This window comes from Phaenicophaeus curvirostris, chromosome 5 (genome assembly GCF_032191515.1).
Source record: "Phaenicophaeus curvirostris isolate KB17595 chromosome 5, BPBGC_Pcur_1.0, whole genome shotgun sequence".
Classification (NCBI taxonomy): Eukaryota; Metazoa; Chordata; class Aves; order Cuculiformes; family Cuculidae; genus Phaenicophaeus; species Phaenicophaeus curvirostris.
Window position 1 is genome coordinate 22,068,189 of NC_091396.1, and position 17,173 is coordinate 22,085,361.

General features: G+C 44.1%; 1 protein-coding gene across 2 annotated transcripts in view; it reads right to left on the reverse strand.

The window, feature by feature from the left end:
- The window catches only part of RPAP1 (RNA polymerase II associated protein 1), a 164,214-nt gene that overhangs the window by 35,657 nt on the left and 111,384 nt on the right, over positions 1-17,173 (reverse strand). Inside the window, exons 1-3 of one of the 2 annotated variants that reach the window (XM_069857895.1) lie at positions 3,483-3,504; positions 1,146-1,370; positions 46-194 (exon numbers count right to left, since the gene is read on the reverse strand). In XM_069857895.1, the coding sequence (XP_069713996.1) occupies positions 46-194; positions 1,146-1,335 (339 nt within the window). In that variant the 5' untranslated portion in view covers positions 1,336-1,370; positions 3,483-3,504. Of the gene's footprint in view, positions 1-45; positions 195-1,145; positions 1,371-3,482; positions 3,505-17,173 lie in introns of those variants that run through there. The other variant, XM_069857896.1, reaches the window with a different exon arrangement.

The following is a 17,173-nucleotide window of genomic DNA, read 5'->3' on the forward strand; positions in this document are numbered from 1 at the left end:
TCGTTCACAGCATTCACTAGACTACCACAAAAAAAGCGGACATACAATAATTTTGCTGAAGACTGCTGTAATGTGTTGATCATGACGTTCCAGTCTTTCCTCTGGATCTTCATCCTCAAAGTGGACACAGGAACTTTTGATCTTAGACTTTTTTGGAGGAGCTGGAGTTAGAGCTGGGAGAACATCAGGAAAATCTGGGGAAGCACAGTAAGAAAAAAAAGCAGTCAGGTTATTCCAATATAACTACAGTGCAGTAGGTACTAGACCAAAGGCTCCATAACAGCTATTATAGCTTTATTGAGAAAAAAAAAGATGATGAAGCAATGAGACAATAAAGAATCCTCTGCTACGCTGGGCAGTGGAGAGAAACATGCTCAAGAATTTTTTTATGTAACAGTACCAAGGTTTTGTCAAAGAGCTGCATAAACAGGAAAGGGTATTGACACTTGATTGCAAGTATTAAGGGAAGAAATAAGGATGTACAGAAACAAATAGTGCCCTTGCAGGTGTTCAGGCACAGAAAAACACATTTCCACTGCCTGCTCTAGCAGCAAGTGATTTGTTTGATCAAAAGCAAGTCAAAGCCTCCTTTTCACTAGCTATAAACTGGTATGGTATTACCTTACCTGGAAGATTTAAATTGCTGCTTTTAATAAAGCACTTCGAGCTTCCAAAAATGTCAAGCACCTGACAGAAGTGTTAGTTACTACTGATGGACTAAAATAAAACCACAGGAAGGAGGCTTACCAAGCCACATCTGCTGGCCAAAAACTGGAGCTGTTAGCAGAGCTAAATCTCAAAGACACTGAGAACAGGGTCTGGATAGTTGACAAAACAAGCACTGAGTGCAGAATACACAGAATACAAATCACAGAAACCACCTCTTGTTCTGGGATTGGCAAGGTATCAGAGGGAGCTGATAAATGCAGATGAAGACAATGTGTTGGAAAGGCGGTTCTACTAGATGCTAGTAACATTGGACAAGTGCATTTTCCAACAGGCTTAAGAACAAACAATACTGCAAGGACACACCTGCAGGGCAAAACCAGTGCTGGGTTGAGAGGCAGGTGAAAGGGCAAGCACTGACAAACACTGAAAGGGGCAGAGAAACCTAGGAATTCAAAGAATCCCACATGGGAAATTACCATCCAATGTCACTACATCCTTGCTGTCCTGTAGGGGAGGTCTCTCAGCTTCTGTACTCCCTTCTTTCCCCTTCCTCTTATCTGCTTTCTTCACAATCTTCACTGCAGGTGAAGCTCTGGCTGCCAGGAACTGGTTTTGAAAGTGCAGCAGGTCTGCCTCAGACTCACCAGGCTTTGGTCTTGACAACATCCTACCTTCTTGTTCTTGCAGCCTGGCCTTGCGTGCTGTCCACACAAGAAGACATGGAAAACTGGTTAAAGAACTGAGAGCACAGGGACAGCAAGGGAAAACTTACTAATTTTTGTCCCACTACATTATTACCATACATACTGCAGCCATCCTACTTCAGGATTACCACCAGACACAATTTGTTGTACCAGAGTCCCAGACAAATTGTTCGTTACTGAGGAACAACGTCCTACTAGACAAGCCAACACCTGCTCTACCAGCCAGCTGGGAACAGAATGGCATCCATCCAGCAAAAAGCCAGCTGACAAGTGCATCACTGCCGGACTGGCAACAACATGGCCTTGGATTTGCAAAGCCAACAGATTTTAGTTATTCCAATATCAACACCAACCAAGAACATCAGAGGCATAGTACGATGCAAATCTTCCCCCCTCCATCATACGGTCTTCTCAGGATTCTAACATTAGCATCGCTGGCAGGATGCAAAAGCCTGTCCACGTAGATCTAGACAATGTACTCGTGTTCACTGGCTCTGTTTGCTCTCTCTCACTCATGCCTCCCATGTGAAAAAGTTTTTCTTCTGTATTTAACCCTCCTGTTTTAATTCTCTCTCATTCTTTCAATGCTCTCTTCTTGGTAGAAGCAATGCCATTTCCAAGCATTTTCATGCACTGCCCAGGCCAATTTGGGGTTGAAAGTCAAGGGTGGTATTTATGAAGACTTTTACCTCTGCACATATGAGAACTTAGTAGGAAGGCAACTACTCCACTTCCCATCTACTGGGCACGAAAACAGTTCAAAGTATTACTTCACACGTCTTATTCTCAGAGCCTGGGACTGTCAATCCATCTCTCACACGCAGCAAGTGTAAAAAAATGTCACACTAATTGAATCACTAATTAGCACTAATGCTACAGATTTGACACTTGTTATGTTGGAATATTTTGTATATATTTGATCTCTTCCACTTTTAAAAGCACATCAGAACTCAATTACAATTATTTATTGTGAAGTTGAAAAGGAAAGCGGATATGGATTTTTAAAATTACAATTATCTACTATATGGACAGGCCGTATGCATGAGAAAATGCAAAGCTTAGAAGTGAATCTCAGTCTTCATCTCAGACTAAAACAAAGCTCAGCCATTGTGCAGGCTTTATTGCAAAATAGGTACACAGATACCTTGTGGGAAGGATGCTAACAGACACAAGAAGTACCTTATGGTTAAGATAAGGAATTTAAAGAGAAACAGCATCGCATCTCAGCCTCTCTAAGGTAGCTCAGCAGTCAATTGAAAGGTACAATTTCTCCACTCTAGATTAGCGGTAAATGAAAGCCTCATTCAGGATTCTTGGCTACTTTGCAAAACAATAAAACAGTGATGTGCACGCTCTGTTCTGTCACAAAAATGTTTTCTGCACAACACTGTAACGAAGAGACACTCTAAAAAATCTAGACAAGACAGGCATCAACTTTCACCTGCTACAGAGAAGGCAGATGCCTGTAAAGACCCTCCTCTCAGAAGGAAAAATCTGGTCAAAAGCAAGAATATATCCTTGAAGAGGCTTCGCAGCTCACATTGTTCACTTAAGATTCTGTGACTGTTTCTTTGTCTGTCAGGCACATATCCTGTGCACATGTTCAGCCCTTTGCCAGGAACGCTGCTGTCCCAGCTTGCCTGAGGAGTCTCTACAATAAAGTGGCACCAGCATGACACAAAATAAAAGCAACACGCCGCTATTAAACTGAAGAGCTGATGAGACCCGATGCTCCCACCAAGTTCACAGCCCTCATGTTCTTGCCCTAAACAAGGGTGAATTGAAGCCTTCAAAACACACACAGGCTAAGGCCAGAGGCCTCTCCCTGACAGGGGAACGGCTCAGGGGAGCAGCAGCGTGCCCGGGGGACACAACCGCTGCCCCGGAGACTGCACGGGGCCTGCGGCTACGCTCCTCTGCGGCAAAGAGCCGGGGCCCCGCTGGCTGCACTGAGCCGAGCCCAAGCCCCAGCTCGAGATCAAGCCCCTGCTCGAGATCAAGCCCCTGCTCCCTCCCCCGGCTCCCGGCCCCAGGCCCCAGCCGCCCCGAGGTCCCCGCACCCTCAGGCCAGAGAAGGGTTCCCCTCCCAGTTCAACCCGCGCAGCTCACCGCCAGCACTGCCTCCCTGCCCCGCAGCAGCTACTTCCGCCCGGCGCGACGTCACTTCCGTTCACGGGCCGGGTTGGCGGGCGCCGTTTCCGGCTGCCGGGGCTCCTGCGGGAGAAGGGGCCCGAGCGAGGCCTCCATGCGCTTTTGTGGACTCTAAACACGTGGCGCCCGCATCCCGGAACTGCGTTCGCGTCACTGCGCGTCTGCGTTTGCATTGGCGGGTGCTGGTGAGACCGGGTGTGTCAGGGCAGCAGATGCGTAAAGCATATAAACTTCTGGGCCGCATCGAAAGAAACGTGGCAAGCCGGGAGGCGATTCTGCCCCTCTGTTCCTCTCTTGTGCGATCCCGTCTGTAGTATTGTGTTCAGTTCTGGAATCCTCAACATAAGAAGCTGTTGGAATGGGTCCAGAGGAGGGCTACAAGGATGGTCAGAGGGCTGAAGCACCTTCCACAGGAGGACAGGCTGGGAGACTTGGGCTTGTTCAGCCTGGAGAAGGCTCCGAGGAGACCTTTTAGCGACCTTCTAGTACCTGAAGGGGCTACAGGAAAGCTAGAGAGGGAGTGTTTACAAAGGCTTGTCCAGGGATATTGTGACTGCCCCGTCCCTGGAGGTGTTCAAGGCCAGGTTGGATGGGGCCTTGGGCAGCCTGATCTAGTGGGACATGTCCCTACCCATGGCAGAGAGGTTGTTTGGGAAGGATTTGCCACAAGTGCCCCAATGCTGTAAGAAATGCAGCACTTTATAATCTACTGGATCTCACTGTGGTTTTTATCCCTGCAGAAATCTGTGATACTGCAGCAAAATTAGAGCCAGAAACAAGTTTTATCCATTATGACTATTGAAAGCACTTAATTTTATTGAAGTGAAGATGGACCTTCATCCTGTCAATCAACAGTCTTAGTGTCAGAGAACCTGGGCCATGATGAACTCCCACAAAATGGAAGTTCTCAGTGAAAATGCCACACAGGAAACATCTCCCTCAGATGTACATTCTGAAGAGCAACCGTGTTCCTGAGATGGTGAAGTTGACAGCTGCACTATTTTAGTTGTGCACTTCTTATTTTAGTAGGAACCACTAAAATCACTTGAAGGTGCCTCCTTAGACCAACTGACCCCTGATTCTAACTTTAGGAGCTGACAAGGGGAATCTATCTGTGAACTCCCTCACTCTCATCCACTTTTGATTAGTATTTAGAGATGACTTTGCCTTCTACTTAAAATAGCGCATAGAAACTACAAGGGTTCCAATCCAACGCTCACAACATTTGGAGATGTGCCTTCCTGTATTACGATGGCAATGGAAATTCATCAAGACTAGCTGCTTCGATCTTGCCATTTGGAGGTGAACGTTAATGGCACTATGCTAGTGCAAAAGCAAAAGCCATGCACACAAGCAAAATAAAACAAGGAATTAATTCACTACTTCCCATTGATGGGCAGGTGTTCAGTGATCTCCAGGACAGCAGGGCTCCATCATGTGTTACAGTTACTTGGGAAGACAGCTGCTACCTCTCTGGTAGTACCCTCTTCCTGCTTCTTACCCCAGCTTTGTATTGCTGAGCATGACACCATATGGTACGGAATACCCCTTTGGTCACCTAGGATCAGCTGTCCTGGCTCCCAACAGCTCCTTGTGTACCCCCAGCCTACTCACTGGCAGAGCACTGTGAGAAAAGGCCTCGATGCTGTGTGAGCGCTGCTCAGCAGGAACAAAAACATCCCTGTGTTATCAACACTGTTTTCAGCACAGAGACAAAGCCCAGCCACACACCAGCTACCACAGAGAAAACTAACTCTGTCCCAAACAGAACCAGCACAGGGTGGTGGCACTCTTACCTGACCATGATCAAGATGGGGTTGGTACTCACTTGAGGTGAACAATTCAGTTGCTGATGTTTTGGCAATCATTTCAGCTTTCCCATCAACAAGTCGAACACCAATGGGAGAAAGCCACCCAGGTGGAGTCACGTTCACCAGACAGCCAACAAACAGCACACCTTGCTGCTAATGAAACCGGGAAACACAGGCTGAGGTGTACAGCCAGACAGGTGAATGCCACTCCAATCTGTCCTGACACTGCCTTTGGCATCCCACAGAGAAATAACTGATTGGGCTCCATTGCCTCTGCCTTGGTGACTATTCCACCTCTTATGTCCTTGGATGAAATTTTCTGTCCCGAGCCTGATGTTCCTTTGGTCACTGGGGATGGCAGGATGTACACAAGTTCCCAGGGCAGTCATGCTGGAGTGGCCACATTCTGTGCCAGGACTGTTCCCTGCACTCAGACAAAGCAAACGTATCAAAGAGCAGGGTCAACGCCTGGATGCACCTGCAGGAGCAGAGCAGGACCGAACTGAAACGGCTCCCAAAAGACCTTTCTTTCCTGCATGGAAGTGGAGGAGCCCTACAGACACCTCCACCTTGTATTTCACTCCACACCTGCAGCCCAAGCCTGACACACGGGTGCCCTGTCCCCAGGGGCTGGGCATCTCTCCAAGGCCAATTGTGTCTCTGGTGCAGCAGGAGGCTGGTGGGGCAAGAGAAGGAGAGGGAGAGATTCCCTCACAAGTTGCTGTCTTGGGCAAACCACGCTGCACACAGTGAAATCAATTTATTACCAATGAATAAATCAGAGTAAGCTTACTCTTAAAACACCTTCACCCCAGCCTTCTCTGCTTTCCAGGCTCAACCTCACTCCTGATCCTCCGTACCTACTCCTCACAAGTGGCACAGGGAGGCAGGGACTGGGGTTTGAGGCCAGTTCATCCCATGGTGTCTCTGCTGCTTCTCCCTCCTCATGCTCTTCCCTTGCTCCAGCGTGGGATTCCTCTCATGGGAGGCAATCCTCTATGAACAGCTCCAGTGTGAGTCCTTTCCATGGGGTGGGTTCTTTCAGAAATGGACTGCTCCAGTGTGGGCTCCTTTCCATGGATTCACACATCCTGCCAGGAGCCTGCTCCGGCGCTGGGTCTCCACAGGTGGAAATGGACAACTCTTCACAACCAAATCTTTATGGAGAACAGTTCTCCGTGGGACAACACTCTGTGGGGCAAGACTACATGGCTGAGTGTCCATGGAGAAAATTCTACATGGGGAGAATTAGAGTTAGTGTTAAGGTTAGGGTTAGGAGAAGGGGGTGGTTTACCTTTTGGGACTCCCTGCGTAGATCTGGCCCTGCGGAGAGTTGGCTGTGAAGAGTTGCTCCACAGAGTGGTGCCTGTGGAGAGCTGGCTGCAGAGAGTTTTCTTAGGCCCCTCAGTGGAGTCAGAGGCTCCTTCAGGTGCGTCCACACCCTCCTGCATGGGGTCCTGCAGAAACTTCAGGTGGATATCTGCTCTACTGTTGACCTGCATGGGCAGGGGGACAGCCTGCCTCACCATGGTCTTCACCATGGGCTGCAGGAGAATCTCTGCTCCGGTGCCAGCAGAACTTCCTCTGCCTACTTATTCACTGATCTTGGTGTCTGCAGAGTTGTTTCTCCCACATATTCTAACTCCTTGCTCCAAATCCAATTGCCCAGCGTTTTTTTCCCCATCTTAAATTACCACAGAGGTGCTACCACCATTGCTGATGGGCTCAGCCTTGGCTAGCAGTGGGTCTCTCTTGCAGCCAGCTGGCATGGAATTTTTGGACATGGTAGCTTCTCATGGAATCCTCTACCACACCCCTACTACCAAAACCTTGCCATGCAAACCCGATATAGGATTAATTCTTCCTGACAGTACTTTCTTCTGTGCTTCATGTAGGCACAGCTATACAGGTACAAAGAGCCCCTGTTTAGTTAGCTCCTGGCAGTGTTAACTCTTTCTTCCCATGGCTGCTCCTACCGCTACACAGTTCATTAGTCATGACACTCATCTGCTTTCCCAAATTTTCTGTCCCCTGTGTGCTCCAGTCAACTGTAGGGCTTAGGAAACTGTTGAGGCCTTTTCACTTTGCGTCTCTGTTCACACCTCTCACTTGTACCCCCCACCTTTACCTCAGTGAGCAGTTATGTTCTATACTTAGGTGACGACTTTTCTGTAGAAATCACTTTATTCCCCTGCCAAAGTCCCAGTGGTCAGGCACATGGTCTGTTTCTTTGCAGTCATCCTTGGAACCCACTGATACTTGGCGTACAAACAAATGGACAAGCTTCTAGAGAGGCTAGAAGATAGCCGGTCCTTTCACTGTCTTCGTACTTCTTCCCCAGCTTGGGTGACACCATTGCTGAGCCAGCCTTGTGCCCATGGAGTCACTGGCACCTGCTTTTCATGGACATGTCATCTTTCCCATTGGCAAACCAATGTCTCCAGTACAATTGTGCTCTGGGGATTAGTCTGTCCAGTCCGGTGATGGTAGTTTGGGGCTTTTTTTTCCCAAGGAACCACCAGTCACATATAGTTCTGGTGTATGTGTGGAACCACCATACACTTCTGGTGTATGTATGTAGAACCACCAGTCCTCTGGCTTGAATTTTGCCTTATATCTACCTCCCCCGACTTTGGCTTCCTCTGTATCCATATTTCTCTTTAAGTAATGGCATCCTTCTCTTTTGAGGTCATGGCTCCTTTTCCGTTCTGCTCTTCCTTTTATGATTTCCTTGAAGAGTCCTAGGTTTTGGTCTAACAGTGCTCTGTAAGGCTCATCTCTAAGTCACTGATGTCATTCAGTGCTGTAAACATGACCCCCGTGTCCTGGGGATAAGTGTGCCTTCCTGTTTTCCAGGACCAAAACTTAATTTCCTCCCTAAATGTTTGTTTGTTGAGAGGCAGCCTAGGACTTGAATGGGAAGAGAGGTGTTAACCAGGGACACAGGGGTACGCTGTTCTCTCTGCTTTCACTGTGGCAGCTTTCACTGTTAACAGCTCACAGCATACTAACAGGTAGCAGCACATTTTTCCGTCTAAAGAAAGAGGTACAGCAAGAACAACATGATGCACAAGGGTTTAGGTTAAAAACACTCAAAGAACAAGGTTTGTCTTTGTGAGTTCAAAGATTTGCTCCTACAGCAAGAACTTGGGTATGACTTAAGCCCCTCCAAATGGGTTTGTTCCATTTTAGATTCAAGAAACACCAGAATGGGAGGCTTTTTGAACTGGTCCAATTTTCCACACTTTAACCTGAAGTGATGGAGATACAGGGAGATGTTCAAGCTGGACCGCTCACAGGCTGCCATCTTTCTGAATGCCTGCATCTGGAGGATTGGTTAGAAATCTCCAAGGGTAACATTCTGTATCTGCTAACAACCACCATTGTTGAGTCAGCAAGACTGCAGAAGGTACCCCCTCCTTCATTCCTGGTTATTTCACCACCAATTGGGCTTTTCTCTCAAACAAGGGTGCAGAGCTAATGTTCTGAAGGTCCAATTTTTGAAAGAAAATGCCTGCTTTCAGCATAAGGTTGGGATTTACCTGAATGTTGCAAGCTTCAAATTTTTCCTGTGTGTTCTGCCAGTATTAAGAGAGTGGCAGAGAAGCACAAGAGGTAAAAATGGCTGCAGCTGAGGATTCCCATTTTCCTTCCCCCTGCGCAGAGGTAAATGCTGTAGGTTTTAGAGTGGTTTGTACCCTTGACTTTCTTAATCTATAGAGGTTCAAAGGGAGGGTTGTTATGCAATGTTAGGAGTGGAGTTGGTCTGTTACCCTGTCTGGGTCACAGCAGCATCTGTAGATCAAATACCTGATTCTCAGAAGCGGTGAGAAGAGCTAAGGATCATCTAAACTATGGACAATTTCTCCTGTGAACTGTGCTCAGATACTCAAGGAACACATAGGTTTAAAAGGGCACATAAAGATCATGCATCACTTTCTTTGAATCAACATGATATGATTCTGAATGGAGAATGTTTATAATTTTTTGCTCATAGCAACTACCAGTATAGTTCTGTCAAATCAATTAATTAAAACAAAATCCTTCAAAAAGGGTTGGTCCTTCAGAGAAATATTTCTCTTCCACCTGGTGAAAATCCAGGGGTGGGCAGAGGGCTTTTGGTTGTTTCATCCATGCCAGCAGTGGGGACATAGGCGTTAATGCCTGGGAGGTGGGCTTTGGTTCCAGACCCCACCCTGTCTCCATGGATGGTCCTGTTGCAGGGAATGCAGCCTATAAGTGATGTGGTTTAGAGATGCTGGTCCTAGACGCATCTATGAATCTCTGGAACTGTGTGAAAATTGCCTTCAAATGGCCAAGTATTTTCATGTGTGACTTTTTTCCTTTAAAAAATTATGTAGAAGCTCATTAAGAAATAACTGGTTACCTGGCATTTATGGGCTGTATTGCATGGCCAGGATAGAAACCTGAATTTCTTTCTTCAGGGTAATGGTCATGAGCACTTGCATGTTTGGAATGATGATTTTATTGTGTGCTTAAGGATGATACCTCAGGTATCCCTTGTACGGCAGTTTTAATTTGAGAGTGAGATGATTATCTCAATGTGCAGGAAAGGAATATGAGTCACATATCCAGCAAGCGACCAATAGTTTTTTTGTCTTCACAGCATCTCATGAGCAGTCTGCTGTACAGCAAGTAGACTGCTCTGTTCCTGTTCTTGTCTAGGAGCAGTTTCCCATCACAGAAACTCCTGTCACCTAACTCAAGAAAACTTTCAAGTTATCTGGAGCTTCAGATGACTTTCAAGATAACTTTCAATGTTCTAAAATATCAGAACATAGTCCCACAAAATCTTAGTCACATGTTCACCGCAGTATACAGTGTTCTCATGCATGTAGTCCATATTTAAAGTAGCTGAAAACTGTTTCCTTGTGCAGGAAGATCACAGCAACATCTCCTGTTTCTGGGAGACTCAACCCTTGGGCTGTCTGAAGACCCACTGCGCCTTCCATCATAGCAAACCTCGTTATATAAATGGGCTTTTTTTGCCACCTAGTAACAGTGAGTAAAAATATTTTCTCAACAATTTGCTCATTAGAGTAAGGAAATATTTGAAAATGCCCTTTCAGTGGTTACATCATCTATATTCGAGCCTGGAAATGGACCATGACAAATCAACCATCTGTGATCTGCTATCCCAGCAATCTGAAGGCAAAGAAAGGAATTGTATTGGCATTTGAATAGGGTTGCTGTATGATTTTTTTAGCTGTCACATCACAAATCTTCCTAACTTGCAGTGACATGAAAAATGAATTCACAAATGGCAATTCAAGTTGCTGAGGCCCAAGGAGTAAAAATGCTGCTTTACTTGGATATTTGCTAGCATAAATCTATCTTGTAGTGAAAATGGTTAGTAGGAAGGTACTCACTGAAGGGAAATTAAAAGCAGTGCACCTGCTAGAGGAGGATGTTCATGGGTCCCCTAGGAGCAATATCTGTTGATAGTTGCTCAGTCTTAACACTGGATGCAGGCTACAGGAATAGTGTGGTTGACAACACAATTATTTGTGGGTAAGGCACTGTTATAAGCTGGAGTTTTTTTCCTCAGTTCTTTTTAAGTGGACCTCTTGTCTACCAGGAGTCCTGGTAGACAGCTGGAACCTGGAAGAGGGTAAGAGTCCAGGGGAGGGGACCAAGAAATTGGGTGGAAGAAGTGAAAGCTCATCAGTAAGACTTGTCCCAGACACAGGAACAAGTGGACTAGAAGTGTGCATTATCTTCATGAACTTTGTATTCTTTCTCAAAATCTAGGTTTTGTACTTGGTAAAGAGAGTCAGGACGCAATTAATTTTGATAGAAAAAAAAATGTCTGTAGGCTAAAAATGGGCAACCCTGTGCTTAGCACTGCTAAATTCTTCCCAATTGATGCCATGGGGATCGAGACAGGCTTGCCAGTTATTCAGCATTTCAAAATACGTTTTCACATTTTCGTGTCCTAAACTCATTTACTCACTTCAGCTGAAGTATTACTGATCACACCTTTCCCTCTGTTGTAACTGTCTGTTTTTTCCTGCTTTCTTTCATGGGAAGATGCTCTTTTGCCAAACTTTGCTGAAGGCACAATCTGTCTTTTTAATGATTCCTTCAGGGCAATAATGATTTCAAAACTGTATCCACTGCTCTGAACCTGGATTGGATATGCTAGTTTCTTCCCAACAAAATAAACACAATGTTCCTTTCTGCAGATGCCCCCTTGCCACAGGAGATCCAAGAAGGGATTTCACATCCAGCCCATCGTCAAGAATCACCCAGAAATCAAAACAACATTGTACTACCAATTCATCCTCCACTGATTATAAATATCAGTGATGAAGAGGATGAAAAGGATGAGGATGAAAAAGAGAACTGTAAGCAGCTTCCTTTTTTTTTCCTTTTATAAGGAAGTAGAGGGGCTTGTTTTGACTCTTACAATGTCCTTCACCCTTGTTTACCAAAGAGAATTGTGTGACTTCAACTTCAACTACTTGATTTCCTAAACTCTGGAGGCAGTCTCATTTTATTGCAGAAAGTTATTCTGCAGTCTAGCAACAAGAACTCATACAAAACTCTTCACTAGTTTCACTGAACATGCATATGCATACAGATTTTTTTTTTTTAATTTTATAAAGGGAGTCAAGCTGTTGACTGTATTTCACTTACAGATAAGAGATTCCTAGGGAAGGAACAAATTGCGCATTCCCTGCAGAGTGAAAGTGAGAGAGCAACCTACTCTGACATGTGCACCCTGCAAATTGACACGTGCACCCTGCAAATTGCTGTGCTAGTTCTCAGGCAGCCCCAAGCTGCTTTTCACTTTCCCACCACCCTTTATGCTGGCTGGCAGGGCTTACCTGTTCGTGATTCTAAACCCAGTTGCAGTCTAAGTGAGCCCCATTCATGTAAACAATATAAAAAAGCAGGGCTTTTTAAATCTCGGTAGCCTTGTCTGAGACACACAGAAGCACTTGACCAGCTCTGCCAGTGGACATTACAGGACAGTTACTATGGAAAGAAGTTTTGTGACAAGCACTCTCTGGTGACATGTGTAATCAGAGGATTTCCTTTTGGGTGTAAAAGAAGGATTATTTTGAAAATGAGTACTGAAGGTGTATTTGAATCATTTAAAATCAACAAATAGTAACTTCTTAACCTGTGTTGTAACAGCAGTTCCACTGCTCTTGCAAATGCCTAATATTAAGGAATCACTTTTCTATCTAGAAGGAGAGATTGTAGAAAAAAAAGAAAGAAAAAAAAAAGAAAAGAAAGCAAAATGAAATTCATTATGTTATTTGATTATTGAGAATTGTTGAAGGTCTTTGTAAAGCTGTTTAGTAATCTTGTGAAAATATTTCCTACAGCTGTTTCTAACTGGGTACCTAGGTCTGCTGCAGATCCTGAAGAGAAAAGAGCAATAAAGGAAATCTACTATAAATCTGGTAAATCTGAAACCAGTCACTCTTTCCTAAATGCTACTGCCAGTACAGGAAACTTTGATGATGTTTTCTTTCTTGGGATATGTTTAGGAGAGTATTATAGGATTCAATGCTCTCATGAACTTGTCAACAGAAACTGCGTCTTTGCCTCAGGAAAATGAGTTCTTGCCCTTGGATGCTGCCAGGTGAGATGTGCAGAAAGGCAAGTGTTTCTTGGACAATGTTGACCACTTTTAAAGTGATTATTTCAGGGATAAACTCCTACATGGCTTGTCCCTCCTCCCCTCTTTTCTATTTAGTGACAATAAAAGACAGCATATTACAAAGAGGATAAAATGATGATGAAATGGAGTGATACGTCAAACTTATCTGGGACTAAATCTAGATAAAATAAATATATGCTCTAAGTGTCTTATAAATGATAAGAACAGGAGTTCCATTTTCGTTTGAATGTTGGGTTCCATCCAAAAGAATTAAGCTCCAAGATATACAAAATAACAAAGATTCAACTCCCTCATTATGTTTCTCCTTTGATCTTGATCAAGTAACATGTCTGAAAAAAAATCTGCGTTTGATTTTTTTGCTGAATACTTAAAAATATAGTTCCATCTCATGAGAGAGCATTATGTTCTTACTATAACAAGACACCAGAGGAATCAGTAGATCAACCATCAAGAATTCATAGAATCATAGAATAACCAGGTTGGAAGAGACCCACCGGCTCATCGAGTCCAACCATTCCTATCAAACACTAAACCATTCCCCTTAGCACCTCGTCCACCCGTGCCTTAAACACCTCCAGGGAAGGTGACTGAACCACCTCCCTGGCCAGCCTGTTCCAGTGTCCAATGACCCTTTCTGTGAAGAATTTTTTCCTAATGTCCAGCCTAAACCTCCCCTGGTGGAGCTTGAGGCCATTCCCTCTTGTCCTGTCCCCTGTCACTTGGGAGAAGAGGCCAGCACCCTCCTCTCCACAACTTCGTTTTAGGTAGTTGTAGAGAGCAATGAGGTCTCCCCTCAGCCTCCTCTTCTCCAGGCTAAACAACCCCAGCTCTCTCAGCCGCTAGGCAGAAATATGACCTGCTACTTTTAATAAAAAAAGAATATTACTGTTTATTACAGACATGTGAGGTCATGCTTTTTGACTACTTTTGCCAGCCTAAATTGTTCAATGGAATGGGGCAAAATAATTTTCTTCTCATTTCTACATTTGAAAAGTTTGTTATTATAATATTTTCTAGAAGCTATTTCTGACAAGTATATAGATATATTTAGACCATGTATTAGATGATATTTTCCAAAGAGCAGGAGATTTATACATAATTTACACTGTTAGATTTGCTGTCAGCAAGGTCAGTCCCTAAGTTACCAAAATCTCTGGTTTGATCCTGTGAAGGACTGCAATTCCCACTTCCAATAAGTGAAATGAATTTGAATGTAGGAGGTATGTCACATAACTTATCCCTTAATAGAGGCAGTAGAAACATGGTCAAGGTAAGAGTATAATACTTGAAACAAGTGTGCTTAAATACTAGTCACATACAGGAAACTGAAATACACCTAAATACTTTAAGATATAGGCTTCATTCCTCTCACAAGAGAATTATAGGATATATTTGGCAGTGTGGAAAATGTATCAATCTAATTATTATTGGGAAATTGTTGCCTGATTACTACTTTTCAATTTTGGAATAGAAAGGAAGACAAGTTTCATTTTGATCATTATTCTTCTGGATTGTTTCTATCTTAGTAAAACTGAATGTTAGCAATTGCAAAGAGATGGTGAAAAAGTAAAGATACATTTACATTTGTAAAAAATACAAATTACAAGATGGATTAGCATCAGTGAGAAAAGGAGGAAAAGGAGATAAAGGCATTAAAGCAAGGAAGAAAGAGCCTATGCAGTGTGACAGGCGTGAGAAACTAGCTTAGGTCGACAGATCTAGTACAAGGAAGGGAAACAATATTCCATATCCAAGTAGATTAGCAGGGTATTTGGTATCCTTTTGGGTATTTGGACCCATTCGTTTATTCTGTTTCTGATGCATTGTCTTCAGAACTATGTATCTGTTATCAGAAGGGCTTTTTTAACAGTAATTTAAATTTTGCTAGCTGAACAGGCTGTTATGCAAATATTAGTGTGCTGTGCCACTCCAAGTCAGCTAAGTCTCTTTCTTGCTGCAATCCTGAAGGAAGGAAAGTATTTTGGGAAAAAAAAACAAAGAAACCCACCTGCAATACCTGCAATATTTGAAACAGAGGGGTAGGAGATGTCTGCATTGGGAACTTGGTGGGATTCCATGAGGCTTAAAAACATCCTTCTGCTACTTAACAAGCATTAAAAATTTCCTCTTTAAACTGAACAAAAACCCCAAAACATTGGTAACACTAGCAAAACACACCAATCTATGGAAATCAGTGTCTTCAGGAGGGGGTTCTGTACAGACTGTACCAAGCACTGTGCTAAGATGCTGAAGTTTAAGGAACTGCTGCCATCTGCAGGGATTTATCCTTGATGTCATTTCAGACTTGGTGGGCTTGTGGGAATGTACCTGGAAACTTTCCCATCCAGCATCATACTTCAGGCATTATGTCAGACTCCATCATGATTACTTCTTTGTTTATACCACCCCACTTGGACCAAAAAAAGGCAAAATATATCGAAGGTTAAACTTCAAACCAGTCAAAAGCAGATTTTGTCTACACTTGGTAATTTCATTACAATTCCCCTTCTCTGCCCTTCCTGTGAGCTTATATTACTACCGCAAAATATGCTATTAGAATATTATGAAATTTTTCAAACCAGATCATAAAATTTGATTCATTTGAACTTCTGCTCTATAAAGAGAGGTGTGATTGATTCTTGACATGGAACAGTCCTGCCCTCAGCTTGATGCTTGTTTTATATGTTCTCATGTACTTGTATCCTACCTGTATATCTTAAAGAAAGCACATGGGACAATAATGAATATATATGTATGGGACTATCTGCAATTCAGATTGTGTGCACTAAAAGAAATAGGGAATGCTAGGAAGTGTTAGGATGTGGTCGTGTGAAGACAGAAAGATAGAAATGGATAGAGCTAGATGGGATTGAGTGGTAGGGCAGTAAATGAGAGAAAAATGGTATTTTTTAGTACTGGTGTTATGTGTAAATTAATCATAATATTTCAGGTAATCCCTTACGATACTACAAGGTGGAGAACTGTCCTGCTGACACACATACAGGCCACTAGGCCTAATCAATTAGTAAACTGAGGAATGTAAAAATATAGTACTGTGAGGTAAAGGCATTGGATAAAGAATCATGAAGCCCTTCAGGTCCTGAATTACTGTACATTTTTTTGTCAGAGATGTTAGAACAGAACGTAATTAGAATAGAACAGACTATTTCACTTGGAAAGGACCTACAACGGTCATGTAGTCCAACTGCCTGACCACGTCTGGTCTGACCGGTCAGTCTCACGTGTGTGTCTGGCAAGATCACAAAGCAGTTCCTCCTGGAGACTGCTGGGGCACATGGAAAATAAGGAGGTGACTGGTAACAGCCAGCATGGCTTCACTGAGGGCAAATTGTGCCTGACAAATTTGGTGCCTTCTGTGACGGGACCACAGCATTGGTAGACGGGGGAAGAGTAACTGATGTCATCTACCTGGACTTGTCCAAAGCATTTGACACTGTCTCACAGGACATTTTTGTCTCTTAATTGGAGAGATACGGATTTGATAGATGGACTACTCAGTGCTTAACAAACTGGCTGGAGGGTTGCACTCAAAGGGTTGTGGTCAATGACTCAGTGTCCAAGAGGAGATTGGTGATGAGTTGCATTCCTCAGGGGCCGGTATTTGGACCAGTATTTTTTAATATCTTTGACAGTGACATGGACACTGGGATTGAGGGAACCCTCAGCAAGTCTGCTGATGACACCAAGGTGTGTGGCACAGTTGACACACTAGAGGAAAGGGATGCCATCCAGAGGGACCTGGACAGGCTTGAGAGGTTGGCCTGTGCAAACATTGTGAAGTTTAACAAGGCCAAGTGCAAGGTCCTGCACCTAGGTCAGGGCAATCCTAAGGACAGTTACAGGCTGTATGAGAACAGACTGAGAGTAGTCCTGAAGAGAAGGACTTGGGGGTGCTGGTGGATAAGAAACTCTGCATGAGCTGGCAATGTGCACTTGCAGCCCAGCTGCACTGTAAGGAGTGTGAGAGAGGACTAGCAAGTTGAGGGAGGTGATTCTGTCCCTTTGCTCTCCTCAGATGACACCTCATGAGAACAGGCTGAGAGAGCTGGGCTTGTTTAGCCTAGAGAAGAGAAGGTTCCAGGGGGAACTTATAGCAGACTTCCAGTGCTTAAACAGTTCCTAGAGGAAAGATGGGGAGGGACTCTGTATCAGGAGGTGTA